This window comes from Ornithodoros turicata, chromosome 4, assembly GCF_037126465.1.
Source record: "Ornithodoros turicata isolate Travis chromosome 4, ASM3712646v1, whole genome shotgun sequence".
In the NCBI taxonomy this organism is placed as follows: Eukaryota; Metazoa; Arthropoda; class Arachnida; order Ixodida; family Argasidae; genus Ornithodoros; species Ornithodoros turicata.
Window position 1 is genome coordinate 80,631,779 of NC_088204.1, and position 15,404 is coordinate 80,647,182.

Sequence of the window (15,404 nt, forward strand, 5' to 3'; positions counted from 1 at the left end):
CAAAGAATTCCACGAAGCATCAACGCGAAGAATCAGCCAGACCATCAGCGGGCGTCGACGCCTCTCTGGATTACACGCAAACTTCCTAATGATTGCAAAGGCAGAACGAAGACCCGCTTTTTCCGCAGTCGAGCGTTTACGAAAGCGAGGTCTCGGCAAAAGTGGGGAGGAATTAAAGGCAATTTCGATGACAATCTAGGCCATTTTGTGGAATAGGGATCAGAATGAGAGGGTACCGATCTTTTCTTTCTGTGTTTGCAATCTAATGTAATCTGAGAAGGCAGCGTTTAAGTGTTGCGTGCTTACGGCGCACTAGGCTACGTGGACAAGTGGAAAGAGGCCTCGTCCGTTGTGCACCAAATTGCGGAGGCAGAATGAACAAACGAGAAGCAGGGAAGTGTAGGATCGATTCAAGCCTAAAGGATCTCACTCGCTGTTCGTCAACTGCAATCCGGGGGGGGGGGATATATTTATTAGACCAAAGGAAAAAAAAAAAAGGATGGTAAGGTCAGCCAGACGTGACGTCGGCTTGCTGCCATCCTGTGGGTTCTAATACAAATAACTGTTGTCCTTTGTGTTGGAGGCAAGCTTCAGGATAGCGAACATCTCTGTCTAGTGCAGGTCGCGACAAAAGTGTTTACGGAACACCGGAGTGGTGTATGTCTTCATCGGAGCGACACCCTCGCAGCAATCGCGAGAAGGTATAGACTTACAGACAGGGGACTGGGTGTTCCGTGCACCTCTCAGTAAGTGTGTCCACTCCCGTTCGCTGCCAGGGTGCCGCTCTGATGAAGAAATATGTGTTCGATGTTCCGTTAACTTTTGTCGGGATCTGTACAGTCCAGAGACAAGCAAAACCATGTCGATTTACAAGAACAACGCTGTGTCAGACAGGAGATGGCCAGACTCATCTTCACCAACAGGTTCCACTGCTCCCTCTTGGTCCTCTCGTTCAGACTGATATCCCGGATGTATCCCCTTATCGAAGACTGTCCTTTTTCTTGTCGCTTCCAAGACTGTCCGAGGTACAGTGCACACTGTTGTACCCTTGTGACGTCCCTGTCCCGCATGGATAATCGGCCATACTCCACCGAAAAGGTTCTTGGGTGCTGGCCAGCAAAGGAGCTCATACCTGCCATGCGCGCCCTTCTGCAATTTCTCGTCTCGACGGACCTCTCTGACACATTGTGACGCTTTGAGACGCATTGAGATTTCGCTTTTGTTGCCAAACAAGGTGGTGATGTTCTCATTTATTCTGTTTCCATTCCGTTTCAAAGCGTCGAGATTTGTGTATTTTCCCTTTCTCTTCTTAATAACGCGTCCTGGTGTAGCCAGTCCCGAGTGGCTCGAGACTAACATATCCACTTTTTTCTTTTAAAAATCAATCAATCAATCTTGTTGCTTCCCGGTACCAGATCTCAAAGTTGAAGGTGCCCATGGAAGCAAAATTTCACATCCAGGACGAGGTAAAATAAGTACCGCTGTGGTAACGCGTTTAACTTAAAAGCCAAATGAACCTGGTTTACACCACATTCGGAACGACTTTGCAAAACAACCTCTCCATGTAAGTGTGTGGTGCGGGAAGTACATTACTCCTCGCGAGCATGCGCGATGCCAGAGACACGTGACATCGGCAGCCAAGTAAACGAGCGCTTATCGTGTTACACCTCGCGGCGGGCATCCAACTGCAGCCCAGTTAAAATGCATTTTGCGTTGAAATCTGCTAAGATTATCTTAAAATTACCTTGGACGTCTTGGACATAAAATTATCCTGGACATCTTGCACTATACCAGATGTCCTCGAGCTCTCCTATTCACTAATTCTTCCTTGAGTGAGAATGTTAATACTCAGAGACATTCTGCAGTCGGTAATTGGAGAACATGTACACGTAAGGTATGTCAGACTACTGTGGCGACATGCTGTATATGTGGGTAGAACTGCGGATAATTTCGACTACCTGGGGCTCTTTCGTTGTGCGTCGGATATCGACACACGGTGATGGAAGCAATTCTGCAGTCGTCAATATTGCCACAATACTATTTATACAGTCCCTGTTACTATAGTTTCTGCAACAACTCAAGGAACAGCGTGTACATTAACAAAACACAAGAAACAGCCTGTAGATCAACAAAACCCAAGTATTTCCAATAGGACCATCGAAATGAGTAAGACCTCTTTTCTTTGTGCAGATCCTCCGCCCAACATGTCAGGGCTGCAGTTCACTGGGCAACAACGTCACCTGTCCCGACGGTGAATACTTGTGCTCTCAGGAAGTAAGCTGCTTGCGAAGTGACCAATGTCCCAAACGGAACGTCTACTCCATCTACAAAGTCATCGAAACAGTGTCCATTGTTGTTGTCAAGGGGTACTTCGTCTTTCAGCTGCCCAATCCCATCGCTGTTGTCCCTGGTACGTGCATCAAGGCGACCTAATTGGTGTATGTCCAGCTCCAGTATGGTGACATAGCGCTGAGGAAGAAGGGCACAGTACCTCCCAGTCTCGACATGGCCATGTTACGTCGAGACTGGGAGGTACCCGGGTTCGAATCCCGGTACCGGCTGTGCTGTCTGGGGTTTTTCCTGGGTTTTCCTCAGACGCCTTCAGACATACGTCGGCACAGTTTCCTCAGAAGTCGGCCCAGGACGCACATTCCCCCAGTGCGTCAGTCGTGACGTTGCCCACCTCTGTGAGGCCGACAACGGCGCGCCCTAGCACCAGCGCCACTACCCCACAGAAGCTATAGACGAAGGTAGAAGTAGACAGGAAAGGACAAGCGAGAGGAAGAGCGTCACTCATTTACAGCGCTCGCCTGTGTCCTGTCTACACAGAAGTAGACAGGACGACAATTAGGACGCGAGACAACAGAACGAGCACCTAGGACGTGCGCTTCTAGACCAAGAGAAAGAGCGCTAGGACGAGTATTAAAGCGCTAAAGAGGAAGGCTGATTCTATTGCTCATCTCCAGGGTTCGTCTGTCGTCTTGAGCATTAGCTCATCCGTGACGAGCGCTAGATGAGCACCAGAGATGAAGAGAGGAAAGGTGCTTCCTGCGCTCGTCCCTGTGTCCTTGTTCTTCAGCGTTATTTCACCATGTTGGGCATGTTGTACCCACCACTGTCGCATATTTTTTGTCGACAAGCCCACATAACTTTGACGAGCCTCTAAGCTAAAGTGCTCGTGCGAAATGTATCATGACGTCTAACGCCTAAGGGTTATCTCGACATATAATGAACCCTGGGTGGTATTCTCGAATATTGTCTGACATTACAGGAACTTGAGTCTGTTCTCTATCCTGTTGTTGAGCTTCTTGTATTATCGCCGTGTTGCCACTAAGTTATATTAAGACAGGATTTTCTCCATAACTATTCCCCCGTTATTGATTCCACCCGTGAAGCCGTATTCCGGAGTCATATTCTACTAGCTATAGGGGGATGAATGCTGCCCGTTCCAGACGACATTAATGAGATTTAGGAGATCGGAAGAACGTTGAAGATAACGACTCCGAAACCTTGATAAGCGACGCGGGTGGCATGTCAGTTAAGGGGTATGCAATGGCGTCTCATAGTGTGAGGCCCGTCCATAGTTGCGACGACCAAGCCGTGAGGCAAAAGGACGTGTTCAGGAGAGACGTTGCTAGACTCGTATTTTGTGTTTGGTGCGCAGGTGACATTCTCGGATTCACAACGTCAGGAGGACGCTTAGCCTACCGTCGCACTTTAAACGGTGAACAGGCTGATCTTATCAAACGCAATGTCCTCAAAGGCCAAGCCGTCCGGACGGACGACCTTCTGGAGAATGAGCAACGCTTCTACATTGGAGCCTTGCTTTACACGGCCGTCAACCTGACCTATGACTACAAGTATCTTGTCCCCGGTGCCTACGAGTTTAGAGTTGGTAAGATATCCTATACATATTGTGGCGACGTGCACAGGATGACAAATGGTTCTGAATTATAACAGGTGTGCGGAACAAACACCACGACACCCTCGTCCGCAAGATGGCAGACGTGAGCAGTCAGGAGAAACTGACGGCGTTTCGACTGGACGTGTCCAGGAACCAGGTTCCCACGGGAACCGAAGTTGAGATCATTGCCCGGATGTTCGGCGGGAGCGACATCACCATGGTGTGGAGCTTCGGAGACGGTCACACCACCACGCAAATAGTCAAAAGTAAGCCGACATTCTGTGTCTTAACCACGACCTACTAGACTGTACGCGACCATGTCATAATGGTCAACCCCCACGAGGAGCCCGTCCGCACGATCCGCCAGGGGCGCTTCTCATCGGCCCGCGAGAACTACATTATGATTGGGCAATGGAAATTTGAATTATAAACGCGCAGAAGCGGACTTAGCAGACGACAGCAACAGCTCCTATGAGAACGCGTTGAGTGATGATGCTTTAGAAAGAAGCGCATCTCTCGTAAGACATCCACCGCTTGTACAAAAAAACTGAGGTAAGCTAAAGTACTCTAGAAATTGAGGAATCAATAACCGGGCCGATGAGTAGCGCCACCGCTAGCTTCCAACTGCGGCGCTGGGAAGGGGTGCCTATGACATGGTCGCTATAATGTAGGTCTTAACCATAGCGAAACGGAAACGGGAGAGAGACAGTTAAGCGGAGTTCCCGTCTAAGAATTCTTACATAAATACTTCACTGTGTTTCTATGTCTGCCTGCCATAGATCTATTACTACCTGCTAGAGGCATTACAGCAGTGATGTCTCTATAACATTTCGCCAGTCGCTGCGTACAAATGACCTTCTGGTTTTCTGCTAGCATGTTTATTTACAGAAGGCTGCAGTGTTACCAATTTTCGCTGCATTTTGTAGTCGCTTATTACGTTAGTGTACCGCGTGATGCAGACCTCTGTAGTCTGCTACCAGGACTACCGCGTAAGCGGTGGCAGTATATGGCCCTCCCTGTTAGATCGAGTCAGTTGTCGGCCGACTTCGCACTACAGTTGGAAAATATGTGTTTGAAATTGATCCCAATATTGCTGACTATTTCGGAAACTTCTAGCAAAATTTACCGTATTGACCCATGGACGAAGGAATACGAGCCGCCATACCATAAGGACAAACAGAAGGAAGACACAGCCACCCTTCTGTTAGTCCTCGTGTTTGGCGTCTTATGCAGGATTGATTGTTTTATGAACTATTCGTGTGCTACCATTGGCCTCCTCAGGTAACGTGACAACCAGGCTCGAATTAAGCAGCTGAAACTTGTCCCCTATTCGTACGTCACTTACCCCATACATTTTTCTCCTCTCGAATACCATTTAGGGGGGGGGGGGGTCTTTTTCTTTCCTTCATTACCCTATCCCACCAAAGTGAGATGCTCGCAGACTGCCAGCAGGTCGCTCCACAACGCCGGTTCAATGAAAGCATCAATGTCGAACATTTACCCTGGTAACGAAAAATGAGGAAATTTTTGGATCGAGTTTCTCTGATGACTCTTGCATCACAGCATTTACGCTACGAAAGTGACCCGTTTATCGTAGGCCTCGTGGAGCTGCACCATGGAGCGCCACTAAGTGGTAAGAGATGACGTCAACAGTGTAAGAGTGCATGGATGGCTGTATATGGCTGCTGGCAACCCTTCCCTAACCTCCCTCTCCTACCTTCCCTTTTCCTGAGGTGAGAGAGACGCATCCGTTGTGTGCACAGGGGTGACACAAACCCGCCATTGTTGTAACTACCCTCAAGCGGGTGCCTTTGGCAAAACTGCCATCTTCTCCTGGTCGCACGTCACAGAAAACGTCATTTTGAGGTCATGTGACTTTGTTTACATGTCGTTTTGGCGCTTACCGACATATCTCCGTCGTCATAAAGCCAAGAGATTAACATATTTTGCCAGCGTAAACCATGCGGTGTTTCTTCCGCAACATTGTACCCCATTTCTCCTTAGTTTAGGTACATCGCATCGGCTCGGTGAGTCCTAACGGGCGGTCGTCATCACATCTTTGGAAGTCGTCAACAGCACGAGGCCTTATGTGCAAAACTGTGCATTTTACTGCGAGATTATCGGATAAAAAGAATTACCGTGATCGAAAGACATCCAAAACGTCGCGCAGAAACAACAACCGCATTGTTTACAAACGGTTTGGCCGCCGATCACGGGCGCCGCCATCTTTAAGGTCACGTGTGCCTTGACGTTTGCTGTGACGTCCGACCAGGACCTGTCCAGGATGCATTGCGTTCGCCCAGCACGCTTTCGTCTACGGAGCAATACATTGAGTGCCACCCCTGTGGTTGTGTGCATGGCTGTGCGTGACCCTTACCAGTGTCGGCATTCGAGCCGCATCGAATCTGATCGATGCGCCCCCTATCATGGGCACGCAGGTCATTAATAAGCACGTTTCTCGGAAAACACAGTTTTTTTCTCGTGGGCGAGTGCTATATGTTTCTAAAGCCCGACGGTCGACGGTGCTTTGCAGGGTGAAGGTCAGCGATGATTATGGGAGGTTCAAGAGACCCATTCTGCCGTGTCTAAGATTCATATTTAACGTTGCGGTCGCGGCATGTGTGAGATTATGAAAATTGCGGGCACATGGAATGTTCTGAAAGTTACACAGGTATCTTCTCTTTGTTCGCTCGCGTGTGGGCGATATTTTAAAGCTTGGACTTCTTTTTAGTGGAAATCTGCTCCAGGATTTGTGGTAGACCTTCTTGTTTTCATTGGAAATGTGCTCCGGGATTTGTGGTAGGTCCCTCGAACGCGCGGATACCTGCGTTGCACTAGGAAGAAAACGATGTTGATTGATTGATTGATTTTTAAAAGAAAAAAATTGAGAAGATGGATGGATGTTATAGAAGAACCAACGGTATGGCTAAAGTATTACAGAGGCGGTTATCAGCCATTGGGAGGGCACGGCTGTGATAATAACCATAAAGAGATTATATGTGGTCTCTGCGGAGCAAGCAGAGACGTCTCCGGTACCATTGGATTATATTCCGTTTTGGGATATGTACTCTTTGTCTCTTGCACAGCAGGTCACACGATGCTCAGAATAAAGCATACATTCTTGTTGAAGCATTCTTTTAGATAATGTGTATCGCACTCGAAAAGGTCAAAGGCAGTGTCCTGGAACATGGGCCGCTGTGCACAGCAGCTTTCTTGCTACATGAGAAAAAGACAAGACCTCATGATGCCACTTCCGCCGGTCGCAAATTTAAGAGCAGTTTATATGTTTCGCAAAGTTTGTACAAAAGCACGAGCCTTTAAGCATGCACATCTGTTGCCATATTCGTTGGCATATGGAGGCGAAACTCTTATAGGTCAGAATACGCGCATATTCCGAACAGGAGACATCTGTTCTATTGGAGATCCACTGGAGAAACATTATCGTATGTTAGATATTGGTTGATCCAATGCTATTTCCTAGAGCTATTTACTTTCGTGTTGTGCGACCCTTGAACGCATTTCATGGTCAAGATTCCAGAAACTAACAGACGTACAATTTGTGCAGCCGTTACTATGGGTGAGAAGTTCTACAAGACCCACATCTTCAACGAGCCAGGCCAATATGTGGTGCAAGTAAACTCTTCCAACTTGCACGGGAACTTCGTCGCCAGGCGTGGCATCTCGGTACAGAGGCCAGTCACTGAGGCCTGGGAACTTTTCACAAACTCCCCCGTCATCTTACCAGGTATGGTGGAACCTTCAGTCTACAAGCTAATAGTCGGTTGCGCCACGTCTAAATGAAAAAAAAAAAAAAAAGAAAGCGAAAAGGCTTTCGAAAGCGTGTATGTAACAAACACGGGACATTTAGGAATGCATTTTGAATTCCAGATGCGGTTTACCTGACGCTAACCTACCCAAAGACTGAGAAACTACCAACTGACGCCATGGCACGCGTCGAGTTCGGCGACAAGCAGAAGGCCAAGTGGAGGGTACCGAACGAGTCACCCGAGAAGGTGACGCAGAAGTTCACCCATGTCTACCACAAGCCTGGATTCTACCAGGTGTCCATCAACATCTCGAACCTCATCTCCTCCTACATCCTCAACGCCAAGGTATGCTTTCTGGATCGACAAGCTGGTATTGTACACTCTAAGAAAAAAAAAGGAGTACTTTTACTCCTTTTGGGGACTAAATGCATTACCACAAAAAATAGTCCCTTTCGGGAGTAAATGCACGGGAGTAAATGAATGTCACAGAGTGGAACGCATTTCACGCGCTGTTGTAAGAGTCCCAGGTAAGGGTCCCAATTGGTGTGCATGCATGAAAATACTTTGAAGCAAACCGTCAACCGTGATATATCGAGTGATATAAACTCTTGCGCCATACTAGGGCACAATTTGCGAAGAAGGATGCGCTAACTGTTTCTTATACTCTGTGTTGCTGGAATATTGCTACGTTGTCTGAGTTACACAGCCTGATGTCGTTCAAATTGACCAAGGGCACATATTTACGTAAACTGTTACATTCAGGAGACCATTCGCGAAGTTTAGTGACAATTTGCAGTCCTGGGGAGTAAATGTCGGGACTAAATGTCGGGTTAGGGGAGTAAAATGGGGAGTAATTGCAGACTAGGGGAGTAGAACCTGCAATTACTCCCCATTTTGCTCCTTTTTTTCTTAGAGTGTAGGTCGAGCACAGGGTGCAGAGATTGAATAGCATCGATACAGGTTAAGAGCAGCATGGACACTCTGGTGGCAACGCAATGAGTAGAAATTTCCTGGTGTAAAACGTAGTCGCGAATAAACCCATTCTTGTGCAACATACATTGGGTGTTAACCCCTTTGCAACTGAAGACGATATGTTTTTGTAACCAACTAGATTGAGACGGCAACGCGAACAACAGGCCTCGTGGCTAAGGTCCAATTCCAGCCAACGGACGATGCACCTTTCCAAAGTGGATTGGGATCTACCAATGATATCTTCCCAACGACACGTCCGGTCACATTTTTCGTGAAGACAGCTACCGGTAAGTTTCTGCAGCTACGATGTTGCTTCGGTTCACTGTCTTTGTCTCGTACCAATAGTTCTCAGGGCGTATAGTAGCAAAGTTTAGCACACATGATTTCCACCGATGCAACGTGTCTATGTCTGGTAGCAGTTACAGCATTAAGAGTACCAGTAACAGCACTAATGTCTGGTACCACCGTCTTGTACACTTTGTACCACCAAAGTCCAGCACCAATGGCTGACAGCAACTGTTGGTACCTACGACTGGTACCTATGCCTGCGGCATCAGTGCCTGAAACGAATGTCTAGTACCAGCCTCTAGCACCACTGACTCGTACAATATTCAGAGTATTTCGCTTTGTAAAGGAATATCCGTGCTTGATGTCGATGTTAACAGCCTGTAACAGACTCCTATCCAGCAACAAAAAAAAAAAGAAAATAGACATACAAGATCGCTGATGATCACAGGACCTGCCTTGCTTGGTCATGGCTTGTAAAAGCCAGACAGCGGCAGGAATCAAATCCCTTCACCTCACCCTTCACCGGTCAAGCGTGCTAACCATTGTATCACCATCAGTGACCAGTATCGTCCTGTGCCTAACATGCCAGCGTATCCTCTCTTCCAAGGTGTCGTCGAGCAGTACATAATCGAAACAGCAAAAGGACGTCTACTCACAAACGGAACAGGAAAGCAACTGCGCTACACGCTCAACTTCCCCGAGGTGAGACGGCCATCCTTATCTCATTGGCATCGTCACTCTATAACTGCACTGCCTTGGCAACGCACGCAATATAGTTCATAACCTGGAGTAAGAGACAGCGCATCAGGCGTTGAAACCTGAGACGAAGGATGTGATGCTGGCGGATTGTAGTTGACGCTTGTAGCAAGCATCAAAAACCATTACAGGAAACCAACCCAGCATTAGCGCCAGTGTAGTACGCTGTTTATAGTAAGGATTCTCCCAACAGGAAGGAGCAGAGTTATAGTGAGAAAGGCTGCTTGGAAGCCAGCTCACACACTGGAGGACATAATTTGCCCAGACAGGAATGTTCCCAGCTGAACTTTGTTTCCTGCATCATCAGCATATAAAAATCAATTATCACGCATTGGTACGTCAGCAGGACTGGAGAAAGAGATTAGCCAGAGATTCTTTTCGAACCTAAACATCTGAGTCATGCCTTGAAGTAGTACTTGTAAAGAGCGGACGTTAGATTCCACTAGTTTATGTTAAAAATTACCACCTACAGTATTGCCACAGCTAGGATGCACGAAGTCGCTATATTCTCCCAAACCACTTCCTTAGGCTGGTCAACACGACATCTTCGTCTACGCTTGGAACCACGTTCAGCAACGGACGGACCCATTCGTCGTCAGCTTTCGTACGATGGAACCTATTGAAGGCCTGGAAGTGTACATGAATGAGACTACGCCCAAGACAGAACACATTCGAAACTTCATGGTCTCTTTCGACCTAGCCGGTACGGACACTTGCGTCATCGTCGACTACGGCGACGAGACTCTCCGTCGTGCTTACGGTTCGCGCTCTCAGTGCTTCACGCGCTACAGACCGGAGCAGTTCCAACACGAAGGAGATCTAGAGAACCCTCTGTGGCTACAGAACATCTACGGAAGAGGCGAAGACTATGTCTTCAGTCTCGTGGCCTTCAACGATATCAGTGAAGCCAGTTCTGTGTTCAACTTTACGGTCAACGACGAACCGTGCAAGCCTCCGATCATCAAGATTCGTAACCAGGTGCTGGATCCAATCAATGCCACAGTGTTCTACAGGTAAGTGCGAATGTGCATTAATATATCAGTAATTGAGACGGTGATTTAGAAGTATCCCTCCGTGTACGTACTCCCGTAAAAGACCTCCCGCCCTCCAACAAATACTTTAGTGCTGAGTGCCTCGCAGTGGACACCTTCCTGCCCGAAACGCAACTTCGTCGTTCACACAAACCTATCCTGTCAGTGCTCTCAGGAAGCCTTCGGCCGCAAGACACCTGTGAACTGGGTTCAAATATGTCAGATATCACACATTTCCCCCGAATATCCGTAGAAGGTTCGCAAAACTGCATGTATGCTTGCCCCATTTCACATGTCACAATTCATTTGAACTTCCTATAGACGTAAGGGTAAGGCAGGTTGTGTTTCTTAATAAAATCGCTAAACCAGTGCTAAAAACGATAAGGACTACACAGGACGGACGCACTGCCTTATTGTTTTTAGTACTGTTTTAGCGATTTTATTATGTGTGACCAACAGGCCCAAATTGGTACTTTACTCAACTAGTATATGTCTGTCTTACCTCTGTCTAACAAGCATTATTCGCAGAATCGCGCGCAAAAGACAAACAAACAATGATTTTCTGAAAGACCGACGTTTATTCTCCGAAGGCCCTGTTGCTGTCTGTTCTGTTGGTTCTGGGTGCCAATAGGATGCTTCTACCGCGAACGCAAACTTGTACACTTCATGTCCTTAGACATCCAGATCAGTGCGTGCTTTGGACGTTTTGTGGACTTGACAGAGTGAAAAATTCGGCTTCAAGGGACGGCTATATACTGCTATTCTTATGCGTGATCTTTCCATATCTTACCCATCCTCGTCCTTCATGCAGGCTACGGGCTGTAGAACTGTACACCCTGACCCTGGTGGAATGTAACATCTCCATCGACGTAACACGAGCGTGGCAGGCATTTCAGCTGAACGACACTGGAGGAACCATGCGAGAACTGGATCTCACGCCGCTTGACTCAAGAACAAAGTCAATGCTTTACGTGCCAGAGTTCTTCTTCGATCCTGGTATCTACAGGCTTCGGTACAACGTCAACATGAGCGGTATGTTGATGCACGCTTGTTTGATTAACATGTGTTAGGGGAGGTTAGCCTTGAAGAGCCTTGCATGTTTTTGTGATTCATACACCCCAATTCAGCTGCAAAGATGGAGCACTGCTTCCTCGAAGGCTTTCAAGAAGCGTTACAGGGCCTGATACATGTGGCAATAAGATTTGAACCCCGCTGACACAGTACTTGTACTTTGAACTTGGAATCTCCTCATGTGGTATTTGGGCAGGATTGGATTGTAAATTTATGATACTTATACATTGCATTTATGATCTGCACTTGTAATATACCAGTGCACTGGGTTTTGAACTCATGTTGATCACTGCATGTGCTGTTCAACATGACCATGAAACTAGGACAATCTATTTATTGAATAAGCCGTGTGGTACATCCGCTATGACAAACTGTGTGAACTTTTAAAATTTCATGGTTTTATATATTTATCTTCAGTTTTAAATAACGGTAAAATTGAGTCTCGATAGACCGAAACCTTTGACAGATGTAAAAAAAAAAAAACATGTTTCAGCGAGGCTTTGATTGGCGCGTTTTCTTTGCAGCTCCCCGAGCCAGGCCTCCGTTCTACCATAGACGCTTTGCAGAGACATATATTGAGATGAAACCTTCGCCCCTTTTGCCTCAAATGGCGGAAGGCGCCCAGTCGAGAGTGACCCGTGGGTTCCCTCAAACACTCACGCTGAACCCTGGGAATTATTCCATCAATCCGGACGATCCCTCAGATAAGGTAAGATACTCTTGCACGTATGTGGATACACATGTGCAGATCAGCGCGGGTAAAAGTAGACCGTCATGTCCGTATGTCGTCGTCTGATAACGGCCACCGCTAGTATAACCACTACTACTAAATTTCTACTCCTAACCTAACCCGGCATAACCTATCCTAACCTAACAGTGACTGCGGTTGACCAAAATGCTTCACGTTTGTCCCGATTATATTAGTTTTAAATACTGCGCAACCAGACAGTACAAGAATCAGAAAGCGCTATCACCTGCCGCTGCACTCCAAAGAAAGGAGAGTGACCAATGAGCCACTCGCAGCAAATTGCGTAAAAATTTAATGCAACTTCACGCACGCAGAATTTCACAGTCACGTGGTTCTGCCGGCGCGTACCAGGCGAAGTAATCAACCGGACAGTATCCGACGAGGAACAAAACGTGACGCAGCCACTGTACCACCGACTCGAGCTGCTCGACAACATCACAGCCCAGGGACACGACTTTGACGTCCAGGGATTCCTAGCCAAGGAAGAGATGGAAGACCTTGGAGGGTGCTTCGGCAGTGGGCCAGGTAACGCAGGTTTATATGTCTTTAAAAAAAAAGAAAAAGAAAAACAATGCATCCACAGTAAACTCGACTGTGTCGCGGCATGCAGCGGTGGAGCCTACAAGGTCCGATACCCAGCGAATGCTCGCAGCAAGGAAAGGTTCAAAGCACGCAACTTTTCCTTCCGCATAACCTCTGAAAACCGCAGTAAAAAAGCAGCAGTATGAACTTATTAGTAAAGGCATCCAAGGTCTTACGGTTTATAGGCACAGTGAGGACCGCATATTTCGCAGCGACATCGTCCGGAGCTAATGTCACATTTTTCCTACGTTTTATCTCATTTGCCTCATTATTATTAATTACTGCTTGCGGCAGACACCTTCTGCCAGCTATGTCGTCTACTAAAACAGTACACTGCAAGGTCAGGATGGTAGGGATGAGCACGCTGTCAGCGACGTCACACTCTCTATGCACTGTCACCGCGCTAGCGTGCAACGCACCTGATGCATCCCCTCAGACTCCACTCCTTCCCCAACAACACCGAATATCCACTGGATGTACGATTAATGCCCCAACGTCCGTGGTCGGATTCGTCTGTCTGATGGATATCCTTCTGATATCCAACGTGGATGAAGAAAATAGAGCGCGGAAATGATATCCTCAGGATATCCAGAAACGGACATACGCGGTGATCTATGTCTTAACAACACATGGCAGTCCTAAGGATATCCTATGTATGTCTGAAGCTGGATGTTGGAACATCCTGGGGAAGTCCTGGGACATCCTGGTTTCATCCGACATATATGTACGCTCACACGTCCAAGTGTCCAGGTCACAAGTCCTCTGGGACGTCCGACAGACATCTAGTGTTCTACGCTGCTTGCGCCTGACATCGTTTTTTTTTTTTCTTTGTCCGTAAGATTCAAGAGCTTGATGTGACATATTTAGCGAAACTGAATTTTTTGCACCGTTAATGTGGATCGACAGCTAAGAATTAAAGAACAACATGCCGTGACTGAAACCGGAATCTGGAATTTTATCATTTTCGAAACATAACTGACAAGAAAAAGTAGCTGTGACAGTAGAACACCCCCTCCCCTACGGTTACGGTACCTTATAAACCAGGTCCCCCAAACTCACCTCAGAAAAGCGTGCAACGAAGAAGGCCGCCACTAGATACCCCACTGTTGCCGTTCCGGATCACTTCAGCGCGCTAAGTTTAGCGGCAAAATGTTTTTGTTGTTTCTGCGAATGAATCTAGTCTTTATATGTCCAAATAAAACGCGTATAACAACTTTCTGTGTCGTGTTTCACCTTTTGGTCGCGTTTTTAAACGTGTTGAGCGATCGGAAGGATCTAGTGCACGGCTGCGTGCATCACATGGCGTACCTGTCGTACGAAGCGCCGCCTCTGGGCGCCGCAGGCGCAGTCGTCCATTTCTCCTTCGGTGACTTGGCCTGGCTTGGATTGTGCTTCAACTGGATCTTTAGCGCGCTACAATCAAACGCAAGCCAACGTCTGGTAACAATGGGGTATCTAAGGGCGGCCTCCGGCATTGCACGCATCGGGATAGGAACAAATACATGGGAAAATGGCGACCTTGGGGGACCTGTTATAAACGCGCCTTTCCTTTTTCAGAAACATCAAAGAACCAGCATAGTGGTGTTTCTTGGGATATTCGAACTTGGCAAGTGCGCACAATGCGTCAGCGAGCAGACACAAAGCGAACAATGAACGACGAGAGCCGAGAAATTGAGGGGCTCTCCCGTCGGAGAAGCCCGCGAGGTCCTGGGCGTAGCATTTACTGTGTTAACCATTAATTTAATGTAGTCCAACAATTTCGTTTGATTAATTAAATTATTCACATTAGTAATATAGCATGTGTGCTTTAAAATTAACAATGTAATATGCCTGCTTTATTAGGAGCATTAGCTGGAAGAAATGTCCCTAAAACGTCCCTCTCTCGTCCGCTTAACGTCCCTATAGATATCTTTCAGACATCCCAGAGGACTCCTTCTTTCTCTCACTTGGACGTGTGAGCGTACATATATCGGACGAAACTCGTTATCTCCACGATATCCCAACATCCAACTTCTGACGTACATCGGATATCCCTAGGAGAGCCGTGTGTTGTTGGGATGGATGTCTGTCAGACGTCAAAGAGGATTCCTCCTTTCTCTCACTTGGACCTCTGAGCGTACATATATTGGACGAACTCGTTATCTCCAGGATATCCCAACATCCAGCTTCAGACATACATCGGATATCCATAGGACAGCCTTGTGTTGTTGGGGTTTCCTATGCGGCACTGATGATGATGATGATTATGATTGTTTTTTTATGGCCCAAGTGCTACTGTGGCCACA

General features: G+C 47.3%; 1 protein-coding gene across 1 annotated transcript in view; it reads left to right on the top strand.

Moving 5' to 3' along the window:
- Window positions 1-15,404, top strand: part of LOC135392080 (uncharacterized) — a 42,532-nt gene that overhangs the window by 9,147 nt on the left and 17,981 nt on the right. Inside the window, exons 7-17 of the mRNA XM_064622736.1 lie at window positions 2,191-2,410; window positions 3,665-3,895; window positions 3,961-4,170; window positions 7,470-7,649; window positions 7,793-8,016; window positions 8,783-8,930; window positions 9,539-9,633; window positions 10,216-10,700; window positions 11,530-11,750; window positions 12,314-12,498; window positions 12,852-13,062. Coding sequence (XP_064478806.1) covers window positions 2,191-2,410; window positions 3,665-3,895; window positions 3,961-4,170; window positions 7,470-7,649; window positions 7,793-8,016; window positions 8,783-8,930; window positions 9,539-9,633; window positions 10,216-10,700; window positions 11,530-11,750; window positions 12,314-12,498; window positions 12,852-13,062 — 2,410 coding nt within the window. The remainder of the gene's footprint in view (window positions 1-2,190; window positions 2,411-3,664; window positions 3,896-3,960; window positions 4,171-7,469; window positions 7,650-7,792; window positions 8,017-8,782; window positions 8,931-9,538; window positions 9,634-10,215; window positions 10,701-11,529; window positions 11,751-12,313; window positions 12,499-12,851; window positions 13,063-15,404) is intronic.